Below are 24,107 nucleotides of genomic sequence, written 5' to 3' on the forward strand. Positions count from 1 at the left end.
AGAAGGTTGAGCATCGTTTCAGTGAGTTTTTAACCTCAGCCAGCTGTGGTTTCTGCTGTTGTTCTGAGGTTAAACTACATGAGGCACAATTTTACCCGTCTGTCTGCATCAGTGCAGTGGTGCCGCAGATCAAAAGCATTCATGGGTTTCTGAAACTAACCCTTTTAGATGGACAGTGTACACTCGTAGCTTTCCTTTGTAACACCTATGGGTGCATGATTTCAGCTGCAAATGGCTGACAGCCTGCTGTCAGGTGGGATTATGGAGAGGGTTACCTGTGTGCAGAAGCCTAGAAGGCCAAAAACCAGCCGAGTTCTGTGAGGTGAAAATAATTCAGCTCTCAGTAATAACCAAGATGATGTTAGACCTGATCTGAGCGCACTCAACCACAGAGTATAGGATCATTACCAGAGAAAGATTTGCAGCCCTGGTGCCAATCAAATGGAGGAGTTTTTCGAGTGGAGCAGGTTCAGGTTTTACAGAGAAGCACCAGAAGAAATGGTTTTATGATGTTAGTTCAGGCTTCACTTCGTTTCCACACACAAGTGTGGATGTTTGAATCTAACTTTATTCTTTTTAAAGAAGAAAATTCTTATCTTAAATAAAGCATCTGCTTAGGAATTTTTTATACAATATTTATATATATAATACAGATAAATATAATATTACCTATTGTGTGTGAACTCCCTTGTTGGCAGACAGGAGATTCACTTCAATCTATAACAGGATGAATACTTTAAGATGTTTCAGTCTCACTTTAAGTACATTGGAGGTTGGCAACAGATTTTTTGTATCAAATAATGCTTGTAAATAGAAAATTGTCATGAGGAACACAGTATTGAATTTCGTTACAGAATTCTTGCAGCATGAGGAGGTGTTTAGATTTGAAAATGTCATAGTACAAAGAAAGTGCACCAGCATTTAGTTTGAAATAAACACAACATATTTGTGCCTTAATAAAACAAAGAAGCGCTCAGTGAGGACCACCAACATTTCAACCTCATTCCAGTGCTTTTGCATCACTAACAATTGAATAACCTATAGCAAATGGACCTTATGCCAACATGACCATATACCCCCCAAACGCTGCCATTGTGAAACTACATGGGCAGCAACAGCCGACACATGGATAGGGTAATGAAGTGGGTTCCTCCCTTCACTGGTGTTTTGTCAAGTTATGCCCACAACACCTCAAAAGGCTCAACAGTTAACTCAGACCTCCCAGATCCCCCTTCTTCCACACTATAGCTCTCACAGCCCATCATACCCACAGAGGAGAGATTTTAGGACAGGGAAGGCAAAAAGGCTATTTCAGCAAAAGCTCACCCCTGCTGGGTTAGGATGTACTCTCTAACTACTCTTAATCTCCCATTTTCATGGGAGTAGAGGATAGGGAAGAGAGAGAACTCAGGGTGAAGACTCTTTAGAGCAGTTGTTCTCAAAGTGGGGTCCTGGGACCCCTGGGGGTCCAGGAACCATAGTGTGGGGGTCCGTGAAACAATTTGAATACATTTCTAATCAATTATAAAATTGTGCTGTGTCATTACAAAACAGCATATACACCATTGTTATGAAACCATTTGGTGGTTTAAGATCAATAACTTGATAAGTGCTGTCCTGTTGAGTCCACAAGGAATGAAATGACCCTCTGTTTTAAAGTATACAAGTGGTATTTACTTGATTCAAATTGAAGTGTTATCTGTTTATCACTATGGTACAGGTCTGAAGTATTTCCATTGATACGTTTTACAATACAAATAGTTACAAGGGCAACTAAGAGTGCAAATGGTGGTAAGCATGTGCTTTAGTGATGGGAAGTTCGTCTCTTTTCAGAGAGTCAGCTCTTTTGACTCGGTTCCCATAGAAGAGCCGGCTCTTTCGACTCCCGAACGGCTCTTAATTTAGGATCTTTTGTAACCGTATGTTTTACCTTAACTTTAAAAGTTGCCCAATTTTGTGCATTTATTCAGTTACAAAACCATTAGGGTTACAGTTAGTGTTAGGGTTGTGATTAGGGTTAGGGTTGTGATTAGAGTTAAGGTTAGGGTTAGGGACAGGATTAAGGTTATGATTAGGGTTAGGGTTATGATTAGGGTTAGGGTTGAGATTAGGGTTAGGGTTCGGGTTAGGATTAGGGTTAGGGTTAGGATTATGGTTTGAGTTAGGGTTACGGTTAGGATTAGGGTTAGGGTTAGGATTATGGTTAGGGTTAAGATTAGGGTTACAGTTAGTGTTACGGTAAGGGTAAGGATTAGGGTTAGGGTTAGGTTTAGGGTTAGGGTTAGGATTAGGGTTAGGGTTAGGATTAGGGTTAGGGTTAGGATTAGGGTTAGGGTTATGATTAGGATTAGGGTTAGGGTTATGATTATGGTTTGAGTTAGGGTTACGGTTAGGATTAGGGTTAGGATTATGGTTAGGGTTAAGATTAGGGTTAGTGTTACAGTAAGGGTAAGGATAAGGGTTAGGGTTAGGATTAGGGTTAGGGTTAGGGTTAGGGTTAGGATTAGGGTTAGGATTAGGGTTAGGATTAGGGTTAGGGTTAGGATTAGGGTTAGGGTTAGGGTTAGGATTAGGGTTAGGATTAGGGTTAGGGTTGAGATTAGGGTTAGGGTTAGGATTAGGGTTAGGATTAGTGTTAGGATTAGGGTTAGGGTTGAGATTAGGGTTAGGGTTCAGGTTAGGGTTAGGATTAGGGTTAGGGTTGAGATTAGGGTTAGGGTTAGGATTAGGGTTAGGGTTAGGGTTAGGATTAGGGTTAGGATTAGGATTAGGGTTAGGATTAGGGTTAGGGTTAGGGTTAGTGTTAGGATTAGGGTTAGGGTTAGGATTAGTGTTAGGATTAGGGTTAGGGTTGAGATTAGGGTTAGGGTTAAGGTTAGGATTAGTGTTAGGATTAGGGTTAGGGTTGAGATTAGGGTTAGGGTTCGGGTTAGGGTTAGGATTAGGGTTAGGGTTAGGGTTAGGATTAGGGTTAGGGTTAGGGTTAGGGTTAGGATTAGGGTTAGGATTAGGGTTAGGGTTAGGATTAGGGTTAGGGTTAGGATTAGGGTTAGGGTTAGGATTAGGGTTAGGGTTAGGGTTAGGGTTAGGATTAGGATTAGGGTTAGGGTTCAGGTTAGGGTTAGGATTAGGGTTAGGGTTCGGGTTAGGGTTAGGATTAGGGTTAGGGTTAGGGTTAGGATTAGGGTTAGGGTTAGGGTTAGGGTTAGGATTAGGATTAGGGTTAGGGTTCAGGTTAGGGTTAGGATTAGGGTTAGGGTTAGGATTAGGGTTAGGATTAGGGTTAGGATTAGGATTTGGGTTTGGATTTGGGTTAGGGTTTGGGAACCAGGATTAGGGTTAGGGTTTGGGTTAGTATTAGGGTTTGGATTTGGGTTTGGATTTGGGTTAGGGTTTGGGAACCAGGATTAGGGTTAGGGTTTGGGTTAGGATTAGGGTTAGGGTTAGGGTTAGAACCAGAACTAAACTTAAGCGAACAGAACCAGAACTAAACTTAAGGGAACAGAACCAGAACCAAACTCAAGCAAATAGAACCAGAACTAAACTTAAGGGAACAGAACCAGAACCAAACTCAAGCAAATAGAACCAGAACCAAGTCAAGCAAAAATAACCAGAACCAAACTCAAGCAAACAGAACCAGAGCAGAACATGAACCGAACTAGAACCGAACTGCAGCAAACAGAACCAGAACCAAACTCAAGCAAACAGAACCAGAACCGAACTCAAGCAAACAGAACCAGAACCAAACTTAAGCAAACCGAACCAGAACCGAAAAAGAACCGAACCAGAACCGAACCGGAACCGAACCAGGACCGATCCAGAACCGAACTCAAGCAAACAGAACCAGAACCAAACTTAAGCAAACCGAACCAGAACCGAACCAGAACCGAACCAGGACCGAACCAGAACCGAACTCAAGCAAACAGAACCAGAACCAAACTTAAGCAAACCGAACCAGAACCGAACAAGAACCGAACCAGAACCGAACCAGAACCGAACTCAAGCAAACAGAACCAGAACCAAACTTGACCAAACTGAACCAGAACCGAACCAGAACCAGAACCGAACTAGGAGCGAACCAGAACCGAACTCAAGCAAACAGAACCAGAACCAAACTTAAGCAAACCGAACCAGAACCGAACAAGAACCGAACCAGAACCGAACCAGAACCGAACCAGAACCAAACCAGAACCGAACCAGAACCGAACTCAAGCAAAATGAACCAGAACCGATCTCAAGCAAACAGAACCAGAACCAAACAAGAACCAGAGCCGAACTAGGACCGAACCAGAACCGAACTCAAGCAAACAGAACCAGAACCAAACTGAAGCAAACCAAACCAGAACCGAACCAGAACCAAACTCAAGCAAACAGAACCAGAACCAAATTCAAGCAAACAGAACCAGAACCAAACTCAAACAACCAGAACCAGAACCAATTCAAGCAAACAGAACCAGAACCAACTCAAGTAAACAGAAACAGGAACCGAACTGAAGCAAACATAACCAGAACCAAATTAAAGAAAACAGAACCAGAACCAACTTAAGCAAACCGAACCAGAACCAACTCAAGTAAGCAGAACAGGAACCAAACTCGAGCAAACATTATTAATGTCCTCAGGTTGGCATTGAGAAAAATCAGATGCCTCAGCTTGGATGGGCTGATCCGAATTCTCCTCTCAGTGAGAATTTGCCCTGTCTTTGAGAAGAACCCTAACCCTCTCAGAACAGATGAAGCCACGATACACAGCCTCCCCTCCATCACCTGTATCCTGTATCCTTACGTGATTTGCCGCATGGCCGCCATGCTGACCAATCAAAACAAAGTTCTGCTGTGAGCAGAGCTGGGGCTGAGCACTGTGAGAGCTAGACAGCAAAAGGAAAAAACTGGGAGCCGGCTCTCTCTCGATGCGAGCCGGCTCTTCTGATTCACTATAAAGCATCGGCTCTCAGAGCCACAGCTTTTGATCATGACACATCACTATTGTGCTTAATCTGTGTTACATTTCTGAGGGGGTCCTTGGACAATTTTCTCACCTGTAAGGGGTCCCTGGCTCCAAAAAGTTTGAGAACCCCTGCTTTAGAGAAATGTTAGAAATTGGACCAGGAAGGCAGATCCAGGGTGAGAAGGCTATTTTGGCTAGAGCTCACTCCTGCTGGGTTCGACTGTACGCTCTACCTCCTCCCACTCCACTGTATTCATGATGGAAGATTGTATAGAGAGATGTTAGGCAGAGCCAGGACCTGTTTGAGCTAGATCTCAACCTGCAGAGTTAGGCCGTACTGCCTGAGCCAGAGTTTAGGTGATGGATTATGTTGCTAAAAAGCTTGAGTCTGATTGGACTATTTTTGCCAGTGACCTTGTGTTTCCTGCAGGAGGCAGCTGTGTTGTTGCCCCTGCTGTGTGAAAGTAGTAATCTAATTAAAATGAATGAAGGGAGCCTGTACAATAACAACTCTTACAAAGGAGCTCCTGAAACACACCGAACATTACAAATTAATGCTCTACAGCGCTGCAGAATCTACTGTTGAAATACATTTACAGATTTCTCATTACAGCCTCATTCAGTCAGAAAACATGAGGTCTTATTGGGGGTCATGTAAAACCCTGTAGCAGACACGCATACACACGCTGCAAACAGTTGCTCACACACAATCAATATAATGAGCAACATTTCACCGTCCATTTAGCTCATTACACTGGAGCTTTTGATTTATTTTGTTTGACAGCGTCAGCTCAGTGATTTTCTGTTTCCTGTCTGCTGAGGGTTGAGTTCTGCTGGAAGAGACGGAGCGAAAAAACTTTGCACCTGCCAATCGTCTGACACAGCTTCTGTTTTCATCTGCAGGAGGCTCTTTCATTTGTTTCATAATCATTTGTGTCCTCCTTTTTCATCATTTTCCCCACTATACCAAACTATTTTTATATCATCTTTTCACAGATTCCACATGTGTAATTATCTGATATAGAGAGATTCTCCTGGGCTGAGAGAGACGCATGTGTCTTCTCCTGGAGGTGCGTTCTCTCTTCAGCTGCAGAAATGATTTCAGGAGTCGTGTGTGATAAGATGAGACAGAAACCTTTTGGGCATGACTAATGCTACTGAGTCCAATTAAGCTGATGTCTTGTACCCACTGAATTTAATCACCCTGATATGATCTTGTCTGCCTGTGCATATATTTGCCTCCAACTCTGATCACCTGAAAAATTGGAGAAGACAGAGAGCTTCACATTTCTACGAGCGAACGCTGTGCATATCGGTATAATTGGGGAGAACTTTGCGCTATTATTTCTGCATCTGAAGAAGTGCTGTTGTCAGAATGCTAGATTCAGGATTTTCTGAATACAAAAGGGAAGATCGGAAGTGCAGGAAACATGCCCTACAATAAAAATAATTGATGTGTAGTTGTGACACTGACAGGAAACTATTCACATCCAGGAATTGTACCAAATTAATAGTTAGTTCTTTGTTATGGAAATCCATACGAATGTGCAGATATGGAGAGGATACATAAAGTCAGGTTCAAACAAACTGCCACCAAACTACAGTGAGTCCCCGTTACCACTGCACCACACCCGCTGAGACTGGATTTATGACTTAGTTAAGCTCTCTGAAGGCTGCAACAGCTTGCCAGTAAAATGATTGTTAGTCTAGCGGAAGTCATAAATCAAAACAGTCCGGGGTTTGTCATTATCTATTAATACTCTGCTGCTTTGGTGCTCCAGAAACAGCCACAATTCGCACATCCTTGCCTTCTCCCGAGACCGAAAGATCCTCTGTGAACGATGGAGGTAAAAGACAGCTCTTCAAAGTTTGCTCAGCTCGCGATTGATTTACTCATCCCTTCGTGGTCTGCTGCGCGCTCTGACAGCTCTGGAGGTGGAACAGTGTTGAATGCCTTAATTGAGCTGAATGTGCAGAGCTTTAGATGCTGCAGGCACAAAACCCACACAATTAGGAAGGACTAATGACGTGGGGTATCACCCATTATTTCTCCAAATAACCCGCAGGGCTTTCCATATTTAGTCTCACTAAGTCTTAATTAGTGATTAGGAAGAGGGAATTAAGTATTTAATGGAAACTGAGCATATTCACACGAGCCGTTCTTTGACGGCTTCTACATTTGTTCAAATGTGATGTACAATATTTAGGTCATGGTTTAAGGACTTGTTTGAACATCTTTCACATTTTCTGGGATTAATAAAAAGTTTCTCTGTCTTTCCAGAGCCAAGATGATAAACATGTCATCCACAACAATCAACTTGGTAAGTCTTCTTTTCTTTTAAATTATAATTACAGCCTAAGTGAAAAAAATAGAAACAAAAGAAAACATATTAAAAAAGTTAAAGCCCTATGTGACTGCAATTTGTATTTAAGGAGGTACCCTGAAGAACATTAGAGTGCACTATTACTATTTTTATAATTACAGACTGTGTATGAAATTATTTATATGGTCATTGAATAACTACTTGCTCAGTATGTCTCAAAACTTTTATAGCTATGTGATAAAAAGTGGCCCAGATGCACCACTTTTTCTGTTTATTCAGGATACAGGCAGCTAAAAGGGGAAACTGCTCACCCTACTATTGTTTGAACTGTGTGGTCCAGTAACCTGCATACCTGGGTGAAAGAACGATGCTCCTCATGACAGATGATAAAAACTGGTCTATGTTCTGCACCAATACTAGCTATGATCTTCTGACAAATCTTTGATCTGACCCCAAACTCCACTATTTTACTTTATTTTATCATCATCTAGAGCAGGGGTCAGCAACCTTTATCACTCTAAGAGCCATTTGGACCGGTTTCCACAATAAAGAAAGCACCGGGAGCCGCAAATCCTTTTTTACATCTAAATAGAAGATAACAGTATATTGTTTTTCTACCTTTATGCTATGTATAAAAAACTATAGTGTGTTGCTTATGAAATCAATGAAGTGCTACAGGGAAAATGACATTTTATTTCTGTATGCAAAGAAAACATTTTGAACATTTTAAACATGTGTACCAGAACGTGTAGCAGAGAGTTGACCTAAATTGGTACATTTTTTATTTTTAAAAGCGCACTACTTCACTGAACAATATAAAATACATATTTGAAAAGTACAAGTGCCAATGTGTGAGACCCGCCAGTGGGAATTTCAAAGATTGTGATGCATATTTATTTTTTAAACTAACAAACAAAAATAGAATACACTTAAATTGATTACTCATCATTTATTTTCCAAAGCCACAGGGAGCCACAGCCTTAAGGTTGAAAGAGCCGCAGGTTGCTGACCCCTGATCTAGAGACACTGACAGTTTATTTTTGCAATATAACTTCCCCTAATACTTTTTCATCAGCACATATATCATCAAATACATACAGTGTCTCTCACAGGGTCAGGTTCTGCTTATTTGAGTGCATACATTTGTAAGAACTGGGATCAGTATAGCTCACATCCTCTCAGCTTCTCTCAGAAGTTTGTCCGCAGAGCAAGAACAGAACTGGCAAAGAAAGCTGTAACAGTCTCCACAAAAGGCCCTGAAGTTATCATGGCTCTTTATAGTTGTGAAGTTCAATCCATTTCAAAGCAGTGAGGAATACAAAGTTGAACCTGCTTGGACATCTGACAAATACTTTCATTGCATACTGTCTGGATATTGTGATCACTCGTCTGGGGTGTGTGTCAGTTTGTATTATTTGTTTTTGGCTGTAAAATGTCAATGTGGCTGAAATTGCTTTTCCTGTCTCCTTGTCTGTTTTATTTTTCAGCAGTCTTAACTGATTTCAGGTTATTAGTGTTTTAGTCTTTTGGATACACAGATTGTTTTCTCTTCATCCAGTAACCTCTACCACATTTACACTTAATGAAGTCATAATGATGTGGAAATCTGGTCTAAGGTGTTGCAAAGACGTCTCTAGTCATATTTCTATTCATGTCACGGGTTGTGTATCTGCTGTATTTGATACTACCTGTGTTCAAAGCTGCTGTTCACAGAGCGGGTCATGTTTTGTACTCTGTTGTGTTTGATGTTTGGATCAGTCTGCTTCACTGGAACTAATTAGTAATGTTGGACCACATTCAAAGGGCTGAACTATTACTGAGCATTTTCCAATTTAAAATAAGTATACGCTGGAGAGTTTAAAATCCATTATCACCCGATACAATCATCAATAATAAATGTTGAAATGAAAAATGTCAGACAGCGTGAAACTATTAAGTTAAGTGAAAATAATAAAAGGGCTTTTGTCTGATGTCTGCCTTGAAAATTGAATCTTCAAAGTAGCGTGGACGTTTTCATAAATATGGTCTCATCTCTTCATCGATTTGACAGCAACCAGGAATTTCAGAAGTAGAGCAAATAAAAAGGTCTCATGCGTGCCTTTCATGCTTCAGAGCGCTCACACAATCACCGTCTGAGAGTGATTTTTCAGGAGCCTGCAGAGGAGTTTGAAGCTGGTTTTCTGGACCTCTGCCTGTTGTTCATTCAACTGGGTCACCACGAACACAAAGGCGCACAAAAGCAACTTCATAATGCTCTCATTTGGCACCTCAGCACAGAGAGGAAATACAAACAGACAGCTATCTAAAAAAATAGAGCCTCACTATCTGGCACCAGCACAGTGTTTCCCTTTGTGACACTAGAGAAGCTGCACACTCCTGCAGGGAGTGATGTTTGTGGGAACGAATTCAAAAGATGAGCAAAGGAAACTTTCATTGTTTAAACAATACAGCAGACTTGAAAAGGTGGCGCCGGCTTGTTTATTTTAAAAGTGCAGGTGACCTTTGAGAGACTATGAAGGTGATCTCTAAAACTGTCTTTGGAGGGAATATAGGAAGCAAAATCTTAATAGAATGACGTCTCATTGAAGTCTGAATAAAATGACACACTGCAGATGTACGGTAATACATATTTTTAGAGCGAACAGATATCAGCATGATTCCTTTGGCTGTGTTGTGCTGCATGTAGTGTTTTTAAAAATGCAACAGCTCGACAACACACTGAGCTGAAACCTTGGAAAAATGCCGCAGGAGAAGAAATCATTCATTCCAGTCTCATTACAAACATATATACCTGAATTATTTTACAGCATGATTTAAAATATGTGAGCAGATACCAATGTTTTTCTTCAGTGCCCCTGGCCACAAGTCCCAGCTGAATGTTACACAACATACAACATCCCTCTGATGTTATAGTACGACACCTTTCTCACATGATTGTTTACAAGAGATTCCTTTAAGGTTTCTTTATTTTGTGTTTAGATGTAGATAAATGTATTAGATCATAAAATGACTCCTTCTTATTTTTGTTCCTTCATGCTTCTTCTTCTACACCTTTGTCTTGTTTTTAGTCTGATCCATCTTTTTGCCCTTTCTCATGTTCCTTCATCAATGTCTGTTTCTTCTTCTGTTCCTTCTTCTGCTTCACCTTATTCAGCTCCTGCTCCTGCTCCTCCTTCTACGCCTTCTTGTTCTTCTTCTGGTTCTTTTTTGCCCTTTTTTCTACTCCCTCTATTTCTTCCTCTGCTTCATCTTCTGCTCCTGTTCATCCTTCTACTCCTCCTCCTCCTCCTCCTTCTTCTTCTCTTTTATTAGGCTTCTGCTCCTATTTCTATACAATCTTCTTCATGTTCTTGTCTGAGTTATATTTGATCTTTTTCATCCATCTATTGCAGGGGTGTCAAACTCAAATACACAGAGGGCCAAAATAAAAAAATCGGTGCAAGTCAAGGGCCGGACTGGTTTAATGTTTATTGCAAAATGTATTGAAATGAACTTATTGCACATATTGAACATTGAACTAGCAAAGCTTAAGTTATTGCCTATAAAAATAAAAATAAATGAAAAATATGTTTCATTCATTTCTTATTGCTCAATCTGCAGCTTATCTAATGAATGAGCTTTACTAATTTCTTATGAAAACATTTTTCCAGAGGCCAACAACATTAGCAAAAAAAATTCTGCAAAGAAAAACCAAAAATGCCCTGTGGTAGTGAGAAAAAGTGCAAAAAGGAAACATTAAAGCTCAGTCTGCTGCTCTGTGATGGACACTAGTCTAAGCCAGATACTCAGCATCTCATCTTGGATGCAAGTTCACTTCGCGGGCGCTTAATCCGTCGTCAGTCCCACACGTTTATCCCAAGGCAGCCTCCTTTCATTTACACATCTGGATACCTCTTCAAAGAGATCTTTCCCTGTAGTTGTGCCATGCATTGATCTTAATCCTAAAAGTTCCTCTGTTACGCACATATACTCTGCCTCCCACCTGTCTTGAACCGCCCTGTTTTTAAAGTCCACCTTTCGTTTAGTAATTTTTGGGGGAGAGGGATAGCTGAAAGTTGACTGCAGGTGACTAGCTTCATAAGGCTGATGATGAGAGGAGTCGGGTAATGGCTCTGGCGTGCGGGCCCTTGATTGACATGCAGTGCATTGTGGGACTTGTAGTTTTAGTGGTGCGTGCAAAATACCGTCGGGCCAGCTCTATAAATAATTTGATATTATCTCACGGGCCAAAGAAAATGCCGTCCGGCCCGCGGGCCTTGAGTTTGACACATATGATCTATTGTTTTCTTCTCTGCCTTACTCGTCCTTTATGCCTCCCTCTTTCTTCTTCTTTTTTCTATCCTCCTCATTCTTCTTCACCTTTGTATTCTCCTCCTCATTCTTCCATTTTTTTTGTTCTCGTTGTTCTCCCTGTTTTTTCCTCTACTTCTCATTTCCTGTTCCTTCTTCAGTTTGCATTAAAGCAGATCAAGGTAACATAATATGACTGAAATCAATAAACATCGTGATCAATCTTTCAGGTCTTGTGGCTGTCGAGTTCAATCACTTCAGTGAGATCGCTTTATTTTCCGACTCATAGCCTGAAGTATCAAAAGGATATAAAAGATGGAGTGGTGTTTAATATGCAGAGTGTAACAGTGGAGGAGTTACAGTAATGAATGATAATGCAACTCCAGAACTTTTCAAATAATGAAAGTTTTTAAGAACAGAACGTGCTTTCAGATCATGTCTGCTGAAACCCTCTCTTCTTCCCTCAGTTCACACCTACATGAGAAATATATAGAACCATGCGATAAGAATAGCTCGTAATAAAGTGTAACCTCAGTGAGACTTTATTATGTCACGTCTGCGAGCTTCAGCTTTTTCCAAGAGTAGGTTCAAGGCAATAATGTTCTTATCTCTTATGTAAAGTTTAAATTAGTCTGATTTAAATAAAGTCCAATTGTCTGTTCAATCAGAGCACACTAATGAATGACTTATTTTAAAAGTATAGATTTTATACACCATGTACCTTTTTAAAATTAAGCCATTAAATGTATTTCACAGACTTCTATTTTACATTATATATTATATATGTATATTTGATCTGGGTGTTACAGTCTACTGCTTCTTGAGTGTTAAGTTGGATCCCTTCTATCAAGATTTGATGTAGTAACTTGTTCCTGAAGGATTTCACACTATCACCGATGAGACCCAGTGAGAAAATCCCATCATCCTCAATCAATCCATCCTGTAGTGACTAATTCAGACAAAACCAATATCATCTGAAGCCACTGAGGGACCAATGGGGAACAGGTTTCAGACGTGTTCAAAGTAAAACTAGAAAATCAATGTCCAGTGTGTTTTATCAGCTGGGATTCAGTGATCCATTTATTCACAAGTCTATACACACTGTGCATGTCTATCAGTATCACAAAATAAAACAAAAAGCATAAAACTTCACAGTAAACTCATCAGATGTCCCACGTTGACACGATCAAAAAACTGTTGGCTTCTTTTTGTAAACCTGACTGTATCCACCTGAAGCCTTGACGTGATGCCCAGTATGGACCAAGGCTACACCCAGTTTTCAGATGGATATTACATTTACAAAACTCTTATCTAGAACATCATACAGAGATAAAATAAAAAACACATTTTGGCTCCAATACATCCACTTATCCATGACCTACACCTTATCATGTTTGGGGGTGGGGGCTGGAGCAAATTCCAGCTGCTATTGAGTAAGAGGTGGGGTACACACTGTTCTGGTAGCAGGTCAATCACAGGGCTCATCATGAAATATCCCTCTGAAAACTGTTTTGTGTCAGTCAGGTTGTGAATAGAAGTAAAGAAAAGGTTAGCATTAGATTCTAATTTTTCACGTATAATGAAGTGATCTCCAAATGACTAGAGTATTCAGTATGCAACCTGCTGCTGTCAGTTGTAAATACAGATGCATAGGAACATTCGTACAGAGGTAATGAAATAGGATTTTATCTGAACCATGGTTTGATCTATAAAATTAAAAAGACACCTTTTCTGGCATTGCATAGTGGTCTAGTTGAGCTACAGCTGCTCATAGAAATGTGCATTATGTCTCTTAACCTCTGCTTTTTAGAGTCATTATTTCAGTCATTATTTTGTATGGCTTGGAACTTAGTTGCAGAAATTTAAATGTAACAATAAACTCTTCCTCTTCAACTGACTGAAGGAGGAGAGCCCTGAGATCAGATGTTTATCTGTAATACTGTAGAAAAAATAAATGACCTGTAGGTTTGGTTCTGTATCAGAAAAGGAGAAAACTGTTCTTGCAGGCAGCAGTTTATGCCAAAAAAATGCTTTTTTTGAAAGTCAGTTTTATTTTTAATGAAAGGTATTTGAAATTTGAGGGTCATGAGAAACAAACACTGAACTGAAATGCTCGAGAGTAAAGAAGGTGTGCCAGAATTTAAATCAGACTATCAGTATAACAATAATTAAGCCCAGGACAGCCGCTCCACTGTCCCCTCTGTAGATGCATTATATTCATGCAGTGGATGTGAGCCAGCTTCTTCAGGCCAGAGGGGACCAGCTTTGTATCTTTAAGAAGGCATACTGTTCACGAGACGCTATCTGAACTCTTCCAAAGTTCCCTATCTGTTTACTTTTCTTTATTTCCTTTCTTTTCCCCTCTCACGTGCCTGGCTGCATGCCGACTCTATTGTCTGTGCTTTTCTTCTTCTTCTGTTTGTTATTCAGCACAGAGCTGATGACTTTACGGCGCACATCAATCCTCCAAAATGTCACACATGTAGCTGGAGTTTATTACTGTATGGAGGTATAAAATCATGCATATCGTAAAAACATGAGCTTTGTGGGACTTACAGGGGAAAAAAGTGACTATCAAGTAGAGTTAGGTTCATTTTTGGAAACTATTGTGGATAATGAATGGGTTTCATAAGCAAAACCAGGACTACATCCTGTGTTAATTGCCTAAGCTTCCTGAATAATTGATGCTAAGTGAGGTTTAAAGGTTGAGTTCGGCACTCATTAGTCGTCAGCAGAGTGTCCGTGGAGTCATGAACTCCAGAGAACCTTTAATGAGTGTGATTACCGCAGGTTTGAGACCCTTTTTTCCAACCTTTAGGCCGTGGAGTTGTTTTGTATGTGCTCCTGCGTCACGTCTTGGAGAGAATTCCAATTAGGTAGATGTTACAGAAGGGTTACTTTTACTCTCTGGTGGCTATTTCACTTGTTACCAATGCTCTCGCTCTCTCTATCTCACTCTTACACACACACACACACTTCTTTTCTTTCAACATTCTCTCTCGTTATAGGTTTTCTTCTTTTTTTTCCCTCTCCCTCTCTTCCATTTTTCTGTTTTACTGAGATATATTTATGACACTGACCTTTCAGCCGTAAGCTAAAAGTTAAATACACCATGCTCTCAATTGATCTTGTACAAAGCAATTAAAAGTTTGCATTAATATGAAAGGAAGGCTGGCAGAAAATCGTTTCACTTGCTGCATGACACATAGGCCTGCGATGATTGCCTACAGGGAAGGTAGATTATTTTTATTCAGCTAAATCGAACCCTCAACAGCCTAAAAAGTTGGCTATGTAATGAATTTTGGCTTCCAGATTGAATATCGCCGGATGTCTGTGGATTGGCTATTAAATCCTGGTGCTGCGTGGTGTGACGGTCATGGTTAGTTTGGTCGGGAAAGTGCAACCCAATTCTCTCTGGTGCACTGTGTCTCCCTGATGCTCCGATTTGGATGCGGGGAAGAGGGAGATGGAGGGGAGTTTTTTCGGAGACGGGTGATTCTGTGCCATCTCGTCTCGGGGAGCCCAATGATGTGAGTCACTGGAGTGTGGAAGGTTTTACACGAGCACAATCAGCTGCTGGATGGAGAGTCAGGCAGGCTGACGATGGAAATGAGCTATTGACATCCTCTGTCATCTCTGAATATGTGCTGGCAATGAAGAGCTTGGGATCTGTGGTGACAGTTTCATTGTTCCCACAACTGGCCCTAATGGTTGCTCTTGCAGAATCTTTTCCCTCTAGACTTTTGCAGACATTTGTCATCAAAATTGGACTGTTGATTCAACCCTTATGCTTCTCCTCTTTCGCTCAGAATTTTGAGATAGATTCAAAGCCCTGCCCTCCCAGACTTATCCATCTCTACAGCTGTGAACTGTCCATTGCTTTCCCTTGGATGTTTGTTTATTCCTCACTGTGGGGCTGTAGGTTCTCTGGGCTGAAATGAAGTGTTCCTGTGACAGCTGTGGTGACGACACACACCTGCTCGCTGACACTGATGGAGATGACAGAGCTGCAGGAGTGCCTACAGGTCAGGGTGCTCTCAGAGCCTCTGCCACTTGGCAACGCCTGCCTTCCTGCTCTAAGGAAGTGTCACTATTGATTTGTGTCAATGAGCTGACAAGGCTGCAGGGTCGGGCCACAACAAGAGAACGCATAATCTATATTCAACAGCAGATATTTACCTCACCCTGCTGTATCCCTGCACACCGAGAAATGGAGACATTCTGATACCATTTTTTCATCCCCAACTATTCTGAAACCAACACTATGGTTTATTGAGTACCCCAAAGATACCAATGCTATAAAATAAATACATTCATTCTATCATTTTCAACAGCAATAATAGCCAGTCCATTCAGGGGTAGTGCTATAAAGCTGGAATTGTGAGGAGTAGAGAGTGGTGGAAGATGTGCAACAAAGGGTTGTGGCTTGGAGTCAAGGTAGCGACAAGGGCTTTGGCTCTGTACATGGGGCGCATGTTCTCTTCTCGTCTAAACCGATGCCCCCTAAACTTTTAAATTTAATTAATACACCTTGATAGCGTGTGATGGGGAACCACAGACCACTTAGATCTGCCTATTGCTTTGGGTCACGTTGCAGTCACTGCTAGCCAGGCAATGTTGTTTCTTTGTAACTATGGTCACTCAAAAATGTACTCAAGATATGAGATTTCTTGCCACTTAAAACTTCAAAAACTGTTGCCTTGTAGGCTACAGTTTTTGAGAAAGAGAAACGTCTTATTATTTTGCAATCGTGCAACAGTTGGGTGCATTGATCATCAGTGCTTTGCCAATAACCCATACTGTAACTTAAGCAGTATACGAAGCATTTCTAACACAGGTATCAGTATTGGTGCAACTCTCAAAGAATAACTGACATTTAAGATCTTCAATCAGACTAATCCTCTGAACTTTACATGCAGTGAGGGCCACGAAGTGCGTCCACACAACTCTGGAAGCCTTCTTAAAGAGCTTGCTATAGATCAGATGGGGCATGCCTTTAAAGAGTTGCTCCATGCATTGAGTGTAAGCATCAGATCAGAGAGAGAGAAAGAAGGGGGCACAATTCTCCTGTGTCTCATTTCAGCCAATATCTTTCAAGGCCGTTTTTTTTTTTCTTTTCTTCTCTGTGGTAGCCTCGGTGGAATACTGAATGAGTAAGGAAAGATAAACGAACACCGCTTTCATGCTTTCCAGTTGTTCCATAAGCCTGACAAAATAAAATCATCTGCTCCGAGGTGACCCGGTCCTTGCCTTCATCTCCCCAGGAACGTTCCATCTCTTTCATTCAAGATATATTATTATGAGGCAAGAGGTTTCCTTAGATAATTTTACTGAACCACTGAAAAGAGCTCTCTCTGGTATGTTTGGCACCAGGGTGCTGCTTCACATCTTTGCCTGGCTATTAAATAGATAAATTGATGACATACTTTCACCTCTGGGAGAACTGCTATTAATACAAGTTGAGTTACTACTGCTGGCCCTAAAAGCCTCAGTGACCAAAATCAGCACTTCTAGGCAAACATTACTGCAGTATTAAGAGATTAACTGGTTTTAAACAATCCTCATAGAACCTGCAGAAGCAAACAAGACCTTCAGACAAAAGTTTGGTGTTTTGTAGAATTATTCTTTTTTTTTTTATATATATATATATATTTTATTTAACAAGACAAAACAAATACAATCAAACAGGGGCTCAGACATGTGAAATGAAATAAAATAAAATTGATAATATGAAAAATAAAAAACAGACAAATAGATTAATAGAAAACACGTGAAGAAAATGTTAGTTGAGAAATGATTTTAAATAACAAAATAAACGAAGATAAGTAATAAAATAAATAGAAATACATATATACACATAAACACACATATGCACACACATGCATACGTATGCATACACATGCAAACACACATAAATAATGTAGAGAGAAAGCAGGGAGAAAAAACAAAACAAAAACAAACAAATAAACAAACAAACAAAAAACAAAAACAAAACAAACAAACATAAAAAGACCATACAAAGCTGCCAATTAGGATGCGTACTCTGGAGTGCTATGCGTCAAGTCTGCATATATAAAGAAATACTCCACTTTCATCACACATCAGCCTCATCCAAAAAGGCAAGGAACGGGCTCCAGATAGCTGAGAATGTCTTCACAGAGCTAGATTGCAGGAACCTTAGTCTCTCCATTTGTATGACTGACATCATGTTAGAAATCCATTCCTGAAAAGAAGGAGGGGATGGGGACTTCCATTGCTTCAAAATAAGTCTCTTGGCAACTATCATCCCCAGTGTTAGTGATCGTCGCACAGAGGAGGAGAGATCCTTAGTGGACTGTGAACAGCCAAAGATTGCAAGTCCAGGTTCTGGCTGAAAGAGTCTTTTATAGGCCTTAGAGTACCAGTCAAATACCTTGGACCAAAAATCAGTTAGTGAAGGACAAAACCAAAAGGCATGAGACAATGTATCCTCAGAAATCTTGCATCTGTCACACAACGTTGTAGAATTATTCTTGATGGCTCCCAAAAGAAAATGATCAGCCGCACCAGTTTACATTTTTCAAGTCAAGTTTTTAGCCTGCTAAACAGAAGCAAAAGGAGACTCTGAGTTCACAAAATGACATTCTTTGACACATTTTCAGGGAAGGGCTTATTGACTGGGATGGAAAAAAAAGAAAAAGATAAAATACTCACTGAAGAATAAAAAGAAGCCACAATAGAAAGTTTAAGAACACAGGATTCAGAAAATATTGAGTCAGCCCTGGTCAGTCATGCAGCTGATTGAGAGAATTGTAGAGTTTCAGAGGATTGAAAACTGATCGTGAGTACTTTCTCTTCTTCTTGAGACACGTTTGTAATGTCTATTTCATTCATCAGATATACTGCTAGGTGTGGCAGCATACAGCATCCCTTAAGAAACACCTATATGAGACTGTTATTGAGTCTTGTGGCTGTTGAGACAAATGCATGGGCTGGCTAGAAGGTGGTCTTCATTACATAAAAACATATCCCATTAGTCCACAGCTTAAAATCAAGATTATTTTGAATTTTAGTTTCAATAACATCTTTTTGAGTATTCAGGATCAACCTAACAACTGTTAAACTAACCACAAACTCCCCAGCAAACTGGCAACTGTCTTTTCCACCCACTCTACACTTCCAGCTGCCAAATAATAAGCTAACAAGCATGTTAGCTCAAAATAGCACTTCACTGAGGAAGAAGAGAAACCTTACAGCCATATTGTATTTTCCACAAATTCCTTTCAACTAATAAATTTACCACCCACGACACGTCATTAAGGAGTATAATATGTGGCATTGTCACCATCACAGTTCCATGTGTCAGCATGGTAGCATTTGACAATTAGCTGTAAACACAGCTGAGGCCCCAAGGACTATCACTAGTTTTCTCATTTTTTTTAGCAATTATTTAGCCTTAAACTATAGAGCAGGACAAATCAAAGCTTGGGTGTTAATGTCTGCACTCAGAGGTACAGGAAACAGGAGTATTTTGCGATATATTGCAGTCAGATTCTAGATTGAAGCGCTCCCCAGCTAATGCCTCCGTGGGTGAAGCTCAAATGGCCTTCGAGGACAAGAAGCTCCTGTGATGCATGATGAGTAAGATCTTCCATTTGTCAAGTTTTAATCAGAAATGTCTATCAATACAAATTCTTTTGAACACAAAATCCACTCTCTTCTACTTCTTCTTCCAACCGATGCATTTTTAGCAGCAGCTGACCAAATACAAAAATATGTACGTTACTACTTTGTCCATTCTTATACTGTAGAAACACGGCGGTACAAGATGTGTTATGTAGATATAAAAGGTGCCGAAACTGAGACCTAACAAGTATCTACCTTAGTACATACTGTACACCCCATCATCACTCAGAGAGCAGCAAACACCTAGAAACTGTTCAGAACATCCAAGCACCCATCTTAACAATACTGTCCTATGAATGCAGATAGGGGGAGTACAAAACTTTAAATATGTCCAAGTTGGATGTTATAACCTATCCAATAAGAAATGCTATAAATTGGCACAGGTGCAGGTGCTTCAAACCTCACATGTATAAAGTACAGGTAGATTCATTTGTTGTAATGCGTTCGCTACTATGATTGTCATGGGAGTGAACAAAGGTGCGTTTTACCTGTAAAGAGAAGGACATGATAGAGGTGAAGGCGGACGCTATAACAGGACTTCTCCTTTTCCCCTTCCCTCCCTGTTGTTTGATGATTAATCGAAACCCATTAGCGTGGAGCCAGGGCCAGTGAATTCAGTCTTAATTAGTTTCTTTTTTTACTCCTTTCATTCTCCTCTGCTTTGACACGGGGTACACATTATCTACACAATGAAGGATTGGCAAACAGCTTATCTGATTGTGCTGTTCATCTCATGCAGCTGCTATTATTGCTGTACTGTGCAGTATCATGAGGCTGCTTCCTCACCTGGGGCTTTAAAACACACTGCTTTATGTGAAACCAGATGCACACACACGTACACACAGCACACTTGTTCATTTAGCAAACTCAGCAGAAGGACATTTAGAGGTGGTGTAGTAGTGTTCGTGCTTGAAGCCCGGTGCTCAGCGGAGGTTAGATCTGTTGGGAGATGGACATGCTGAGATTTAGTAAGTAAATCCCCCCTCTCACCGGAGTGTACGATCAATGGGATCCTTGTTATGAGCCAGAAGAGGCGACACACCCACCTACACTTAATTAAAAAGGCTTGACATGGATACTGTACTTGGACATGATGTCTAACACTTGAACCCTCCTCTAATATCTGAACCCTGGGGGAAAAGTTCAAGTCATGTAATCGAGGAAGAGGCAATCCATCTAATCCTGCCATTGTCAGCACTCGCCTTGCCTCTCTTTTTGCTGTATTGCTTTAACACAAGTACTCCAATGGGAAGATTATAGACCTGTCAGCCGAGGCTCGTTCTTATTTATGTTTTGAAACACAAAAAAACACTGAGTCAGCAAAGCTTGAAGGGAAAAACTCCTCCTGGTAATCATAATTTATGGCATGGTATACCCCTTTATGACTATATTCCCTGCAAATACTTGAGTAGCTAATTAAAGTGTCTATGGCACTTGCAAATTATTTGGCACCAGGCCTGTTAGGTTTGTCTCAGCTCAACTTAAGAGGAAAGCATTCACATAACGTCCTGCACATTTTATTACTGTGAAGTTTCTGAGCTGCCTTTCATGATAGGAAAACTCTGACATGTCGTCTGCTTTCTTCTAACATCACACCTACATATTGGTTCCTCCTTCTGAGCTCTAAATCTTCAAAAAGCCTTTTTTGTTACAGTCATTGCAGCCAGGTGCTGCAGACTTCATTTTGATGTGAGGGGCAGCTTACAGGATTTAGGGGATGTCAAATGTAATTGTACAGAGGCAAAGACAAAATGACAAGATTTTTTTAACTCCCTCCCCCTCTGGTCTTTTGGTCTAGTCGTGATTGTGCTGGCTGTGAGAGCCCGTGGCTTTCTGGGGACTTGTTTGTGCAGCCAATGTCATTCTTCACTGAGCTTTGTCACTATTGCTGCCCTGTAAATGGGTTTCACATGAAGAATAACTGCAGCAAGCTCGATGACAAATATGGTATCTAGACCCAATGTATAGATGATGGACGAAAGCACCATGACATTAGTTCTTTGGTTTCTTGTCTGGGTACACAAGACCTTTAATTTGACATTTAGCCGCATCCAGTTTTTTGTTTTTTTCAGCCAAAAGTAAAAATATGTGGAGAAGAGGAACCAACGAAGACTTGGCAGCTAAAACACCTTGTTCATTCATTGGCTAGTTTAGACCTGTTAACTGGTTTACTGTCAAGTTTACCACAGAGTGAATTTATTTATTGTGGTTTCTCAACGGTGCTGTTTACCTATTATTATTATTATTATTATTATTATTATTATTATTATTATTATTATTATTATTATTATAACCTTTATTTAATCAGGAAATGCTCATTGAGATTAGAAATCTCTTTTCCAAGAGAGTCCTGGCCAAGATAGGCAGTAGCACAGTTACAGAGTTATAAATAGACAATAGACATAAATACAAATAGCAGACACATACAACAACTACACAACAGGTACCTCCAGAAAAACAGTATGAGTGACATTTATACAAAACATCTACAGACAGATGCTTCAGCCTCCATATCGTTTAAGGACCGCTTAAAAGCATTCAAAGATATCATGTCAGACAGTTTTAGATCCTTTTGTAAGGCATTCCAGGTCGAGGTAGCAGCAAACCTGAAGGCCTTTTTCCCAAGTTCAGTCCAGTAATAAAAGATCCTGAGATCAAAGATTATGACTTCCTGAGTTCTTTTGTGCAATATAAGCGAGGAGGTAAGAAGGAAGTAGTCCTAGGATGCATTTATAAATAAGAAGATGCCAATGTTTTTTCCTGCCTGACGACAGGAAGGACCATCCTACTCTCGAGTACAGCAAACAGTGATGAGTCATCGTTTTGAAATGTGTGATAAACCTCAAAGCTCCATGATGTACAGTATCAAGTATGTGCAAGCTTTGAACAGAGGCATGCATATATAAAACATCACCGTAGTCCAGCGCAGACAGAAAAGTAGCAGCAACCAGTTTTTTCTTTGCTTTTTCTTTACTAGTTTTTGTCTTATCAGCATTTAAAACAAGTTTTAAGTCATAAAATTTCTGTTGAATTGTATTAAAAGCAGTTTGTAACTGTGTCAGGGCCTGATCTGGGGTGGGTGCAGAGCAATACATTACAGTGTCATCGGCATAAAAGTGGAAATTTGCATTAAAAACATTATGATGTATCGTGTTGATATAAATAATGAATAAAAGGGGTCCCAAGACTGATCCTTGAGGCACACCTTTAGAAAGCAAAAGCGTATTAGAATCAAAGTACACTACAAAAACTCCAGCAAAGGTAATGAGATGTGGTAATGAGATGATACAGGACTAAAATGTTAATGGTGCATTCAAAACTCATCTTTTCACCTCTTTGCGTCTAATCTGTCTGTAAAAATACACATAAACTAAATCATGTTTGGTGTACTAGGCTGGTAACATGTTGAATTCTGCTGTACAGTTTGAGGTTTCAATATTGGGCCTGGTGGAGATTGAGTTATCTTTGGAGCCAGCCTCAAGTGGACAGTAGAGGAACTGCAGTTGTTGGCACTTTCCTGTTGGCTTCATTTGTCAGCTCTGCACGTTGCTGATTGGTTGTAAACATGTCAGCATTAAAGTGGTGGCATTATCAGTGTCTGAACTGACATTTTGAAGCTACTGGCTCCATTTTAACCTTGGCCTTATTATGCAGTAACATTATAGTGTTTTACTGACGATGCAGCTCAGGCAGAAGTGGACAGCTGGCCTGTGTCAACCTTTCGAGGGCTATGTTACCTCAGAGAGTGACTCCTATGACTGCTAATCTTTTATTAAGTAACACAGCCTGGGTTTTGACATTTACATACTCTCTCCCTGAGCATATTAAGCTCTTTATGTGCTGATTATTATCACCAGGCCAATAATGGAGATTAGCAACAAAAAAAGAGAGAATCACCTCAGTTATTCTGACTTGGTCTCTAATCTCGTCCTGCTCTCGGAAGGTCATCGATTGCTATTATCCCGTCTCGCATGCACACACAGCCACACACACTGAAACACACACACTAACGTCTCTGTCCTTTGTGTCTTCCTACAGACCTGCGGGAGATAGTGTTTGTCCTCCAGAGTCAAAGTAACGCCTTCCATGAGAGGCAGGGAGAGAGAAGAAGAGCTGATTTACTGAAGCAGGCTCACAGTCTCACAGAGGTAAGGTTGTAAACACATTTCACTCATGAACACATACGCTTATCATAGCATACACAGTGCACACACCACATTTGTTCATTTTCTTGTATTTTCTTTTATCCCTTTCTTCCAAACCAGGACTTTGGAACCTAATTTTGTTCCTTTTGTGCTCTTTAATGTTGTGGAATGACAGCAGACTTCCTTTAAACTTTTAATTATAAAACTTTTTGCACATTTCTTGAAGGAGTTTGCGTATGTAACAATCAGCTCTTGCAGAAAAAGTTTCAAAATGAGAGCTGTTGTTAGCTGAGTATGTTTCCACTTACTGTTGGCACTCATAATTTTGATAATTTTGATAAATATTTTTAGCTTTTAATTTGGAAAAAAACATTCATTTGGAAGGAAGTACACATTACAAGTTCTCAGTACACAGAAAACAAGATCGCAAAGTATTTTGCCATTTGTTCTACTATTACTCAATCTCATAATTTTAAATATTGAATGATGGTGTTAAGAATAATTCATGGTACCCTCCTGATTCAACCTCTTAAGCACATTAAAGTCCAAGATATGAAAGTGTAGTTTGAAATATGCAGCATTATCTGCTCCTTGTGACAGAAAATCTTGTGCTTACTTATGACTTAGTGTATTTGGGAAATTTGTACAGCTTAGATGTTCACATATGGTATATTGCTCTTCCCAGCAAACCATCCTTCATTCGGCCCTCTTGATGGTAAATTTTTAATGAGAAGTGAT

General features: G+C 40.2%; 1 protein-coding gene across 1 annotated transcript in view; it reads left to right on the forward strand.

Annotated features, from left to right (window-relative positions):
• b3glcta (beta 3-glucosyltransferase a) overlaps positions 1-24,107 on the forward strand; it is a 78,786-nt gene that overhangs the window by 20,461 nt on the left and 34,218 nt on the right. Inside the window, exons 3-4 of the mRNA XM_034701909.1 lie at positions 7,227-7,266; positions 23,263-23,372. Of these exons, the coding sequence (XP_034557800.1) occupies positions 7,227-7,266; positions 23,263-23,372 (150 nt within the window). The remainder of the gene's footprint in view (positions 1-7,226; positions 7,267-23,262; positions 23,373-24,107) is intronic.

The sequence above is a fragment of the Notolabrus celidotus genome, chromosome 14, assembly GCF_009762535.1.
Source record: "Notolabrus celidotus isolate fNotCel1 chromosome 14, fNotCel1.pri, whole genome shotgun sequence".
Classification (NCBI taxonomy): Eukaryota; Metazoa; Chordata; class Actinopteri; order Labriformes; family Labridae; genus Notolabrus; species Notolabrus celidotus.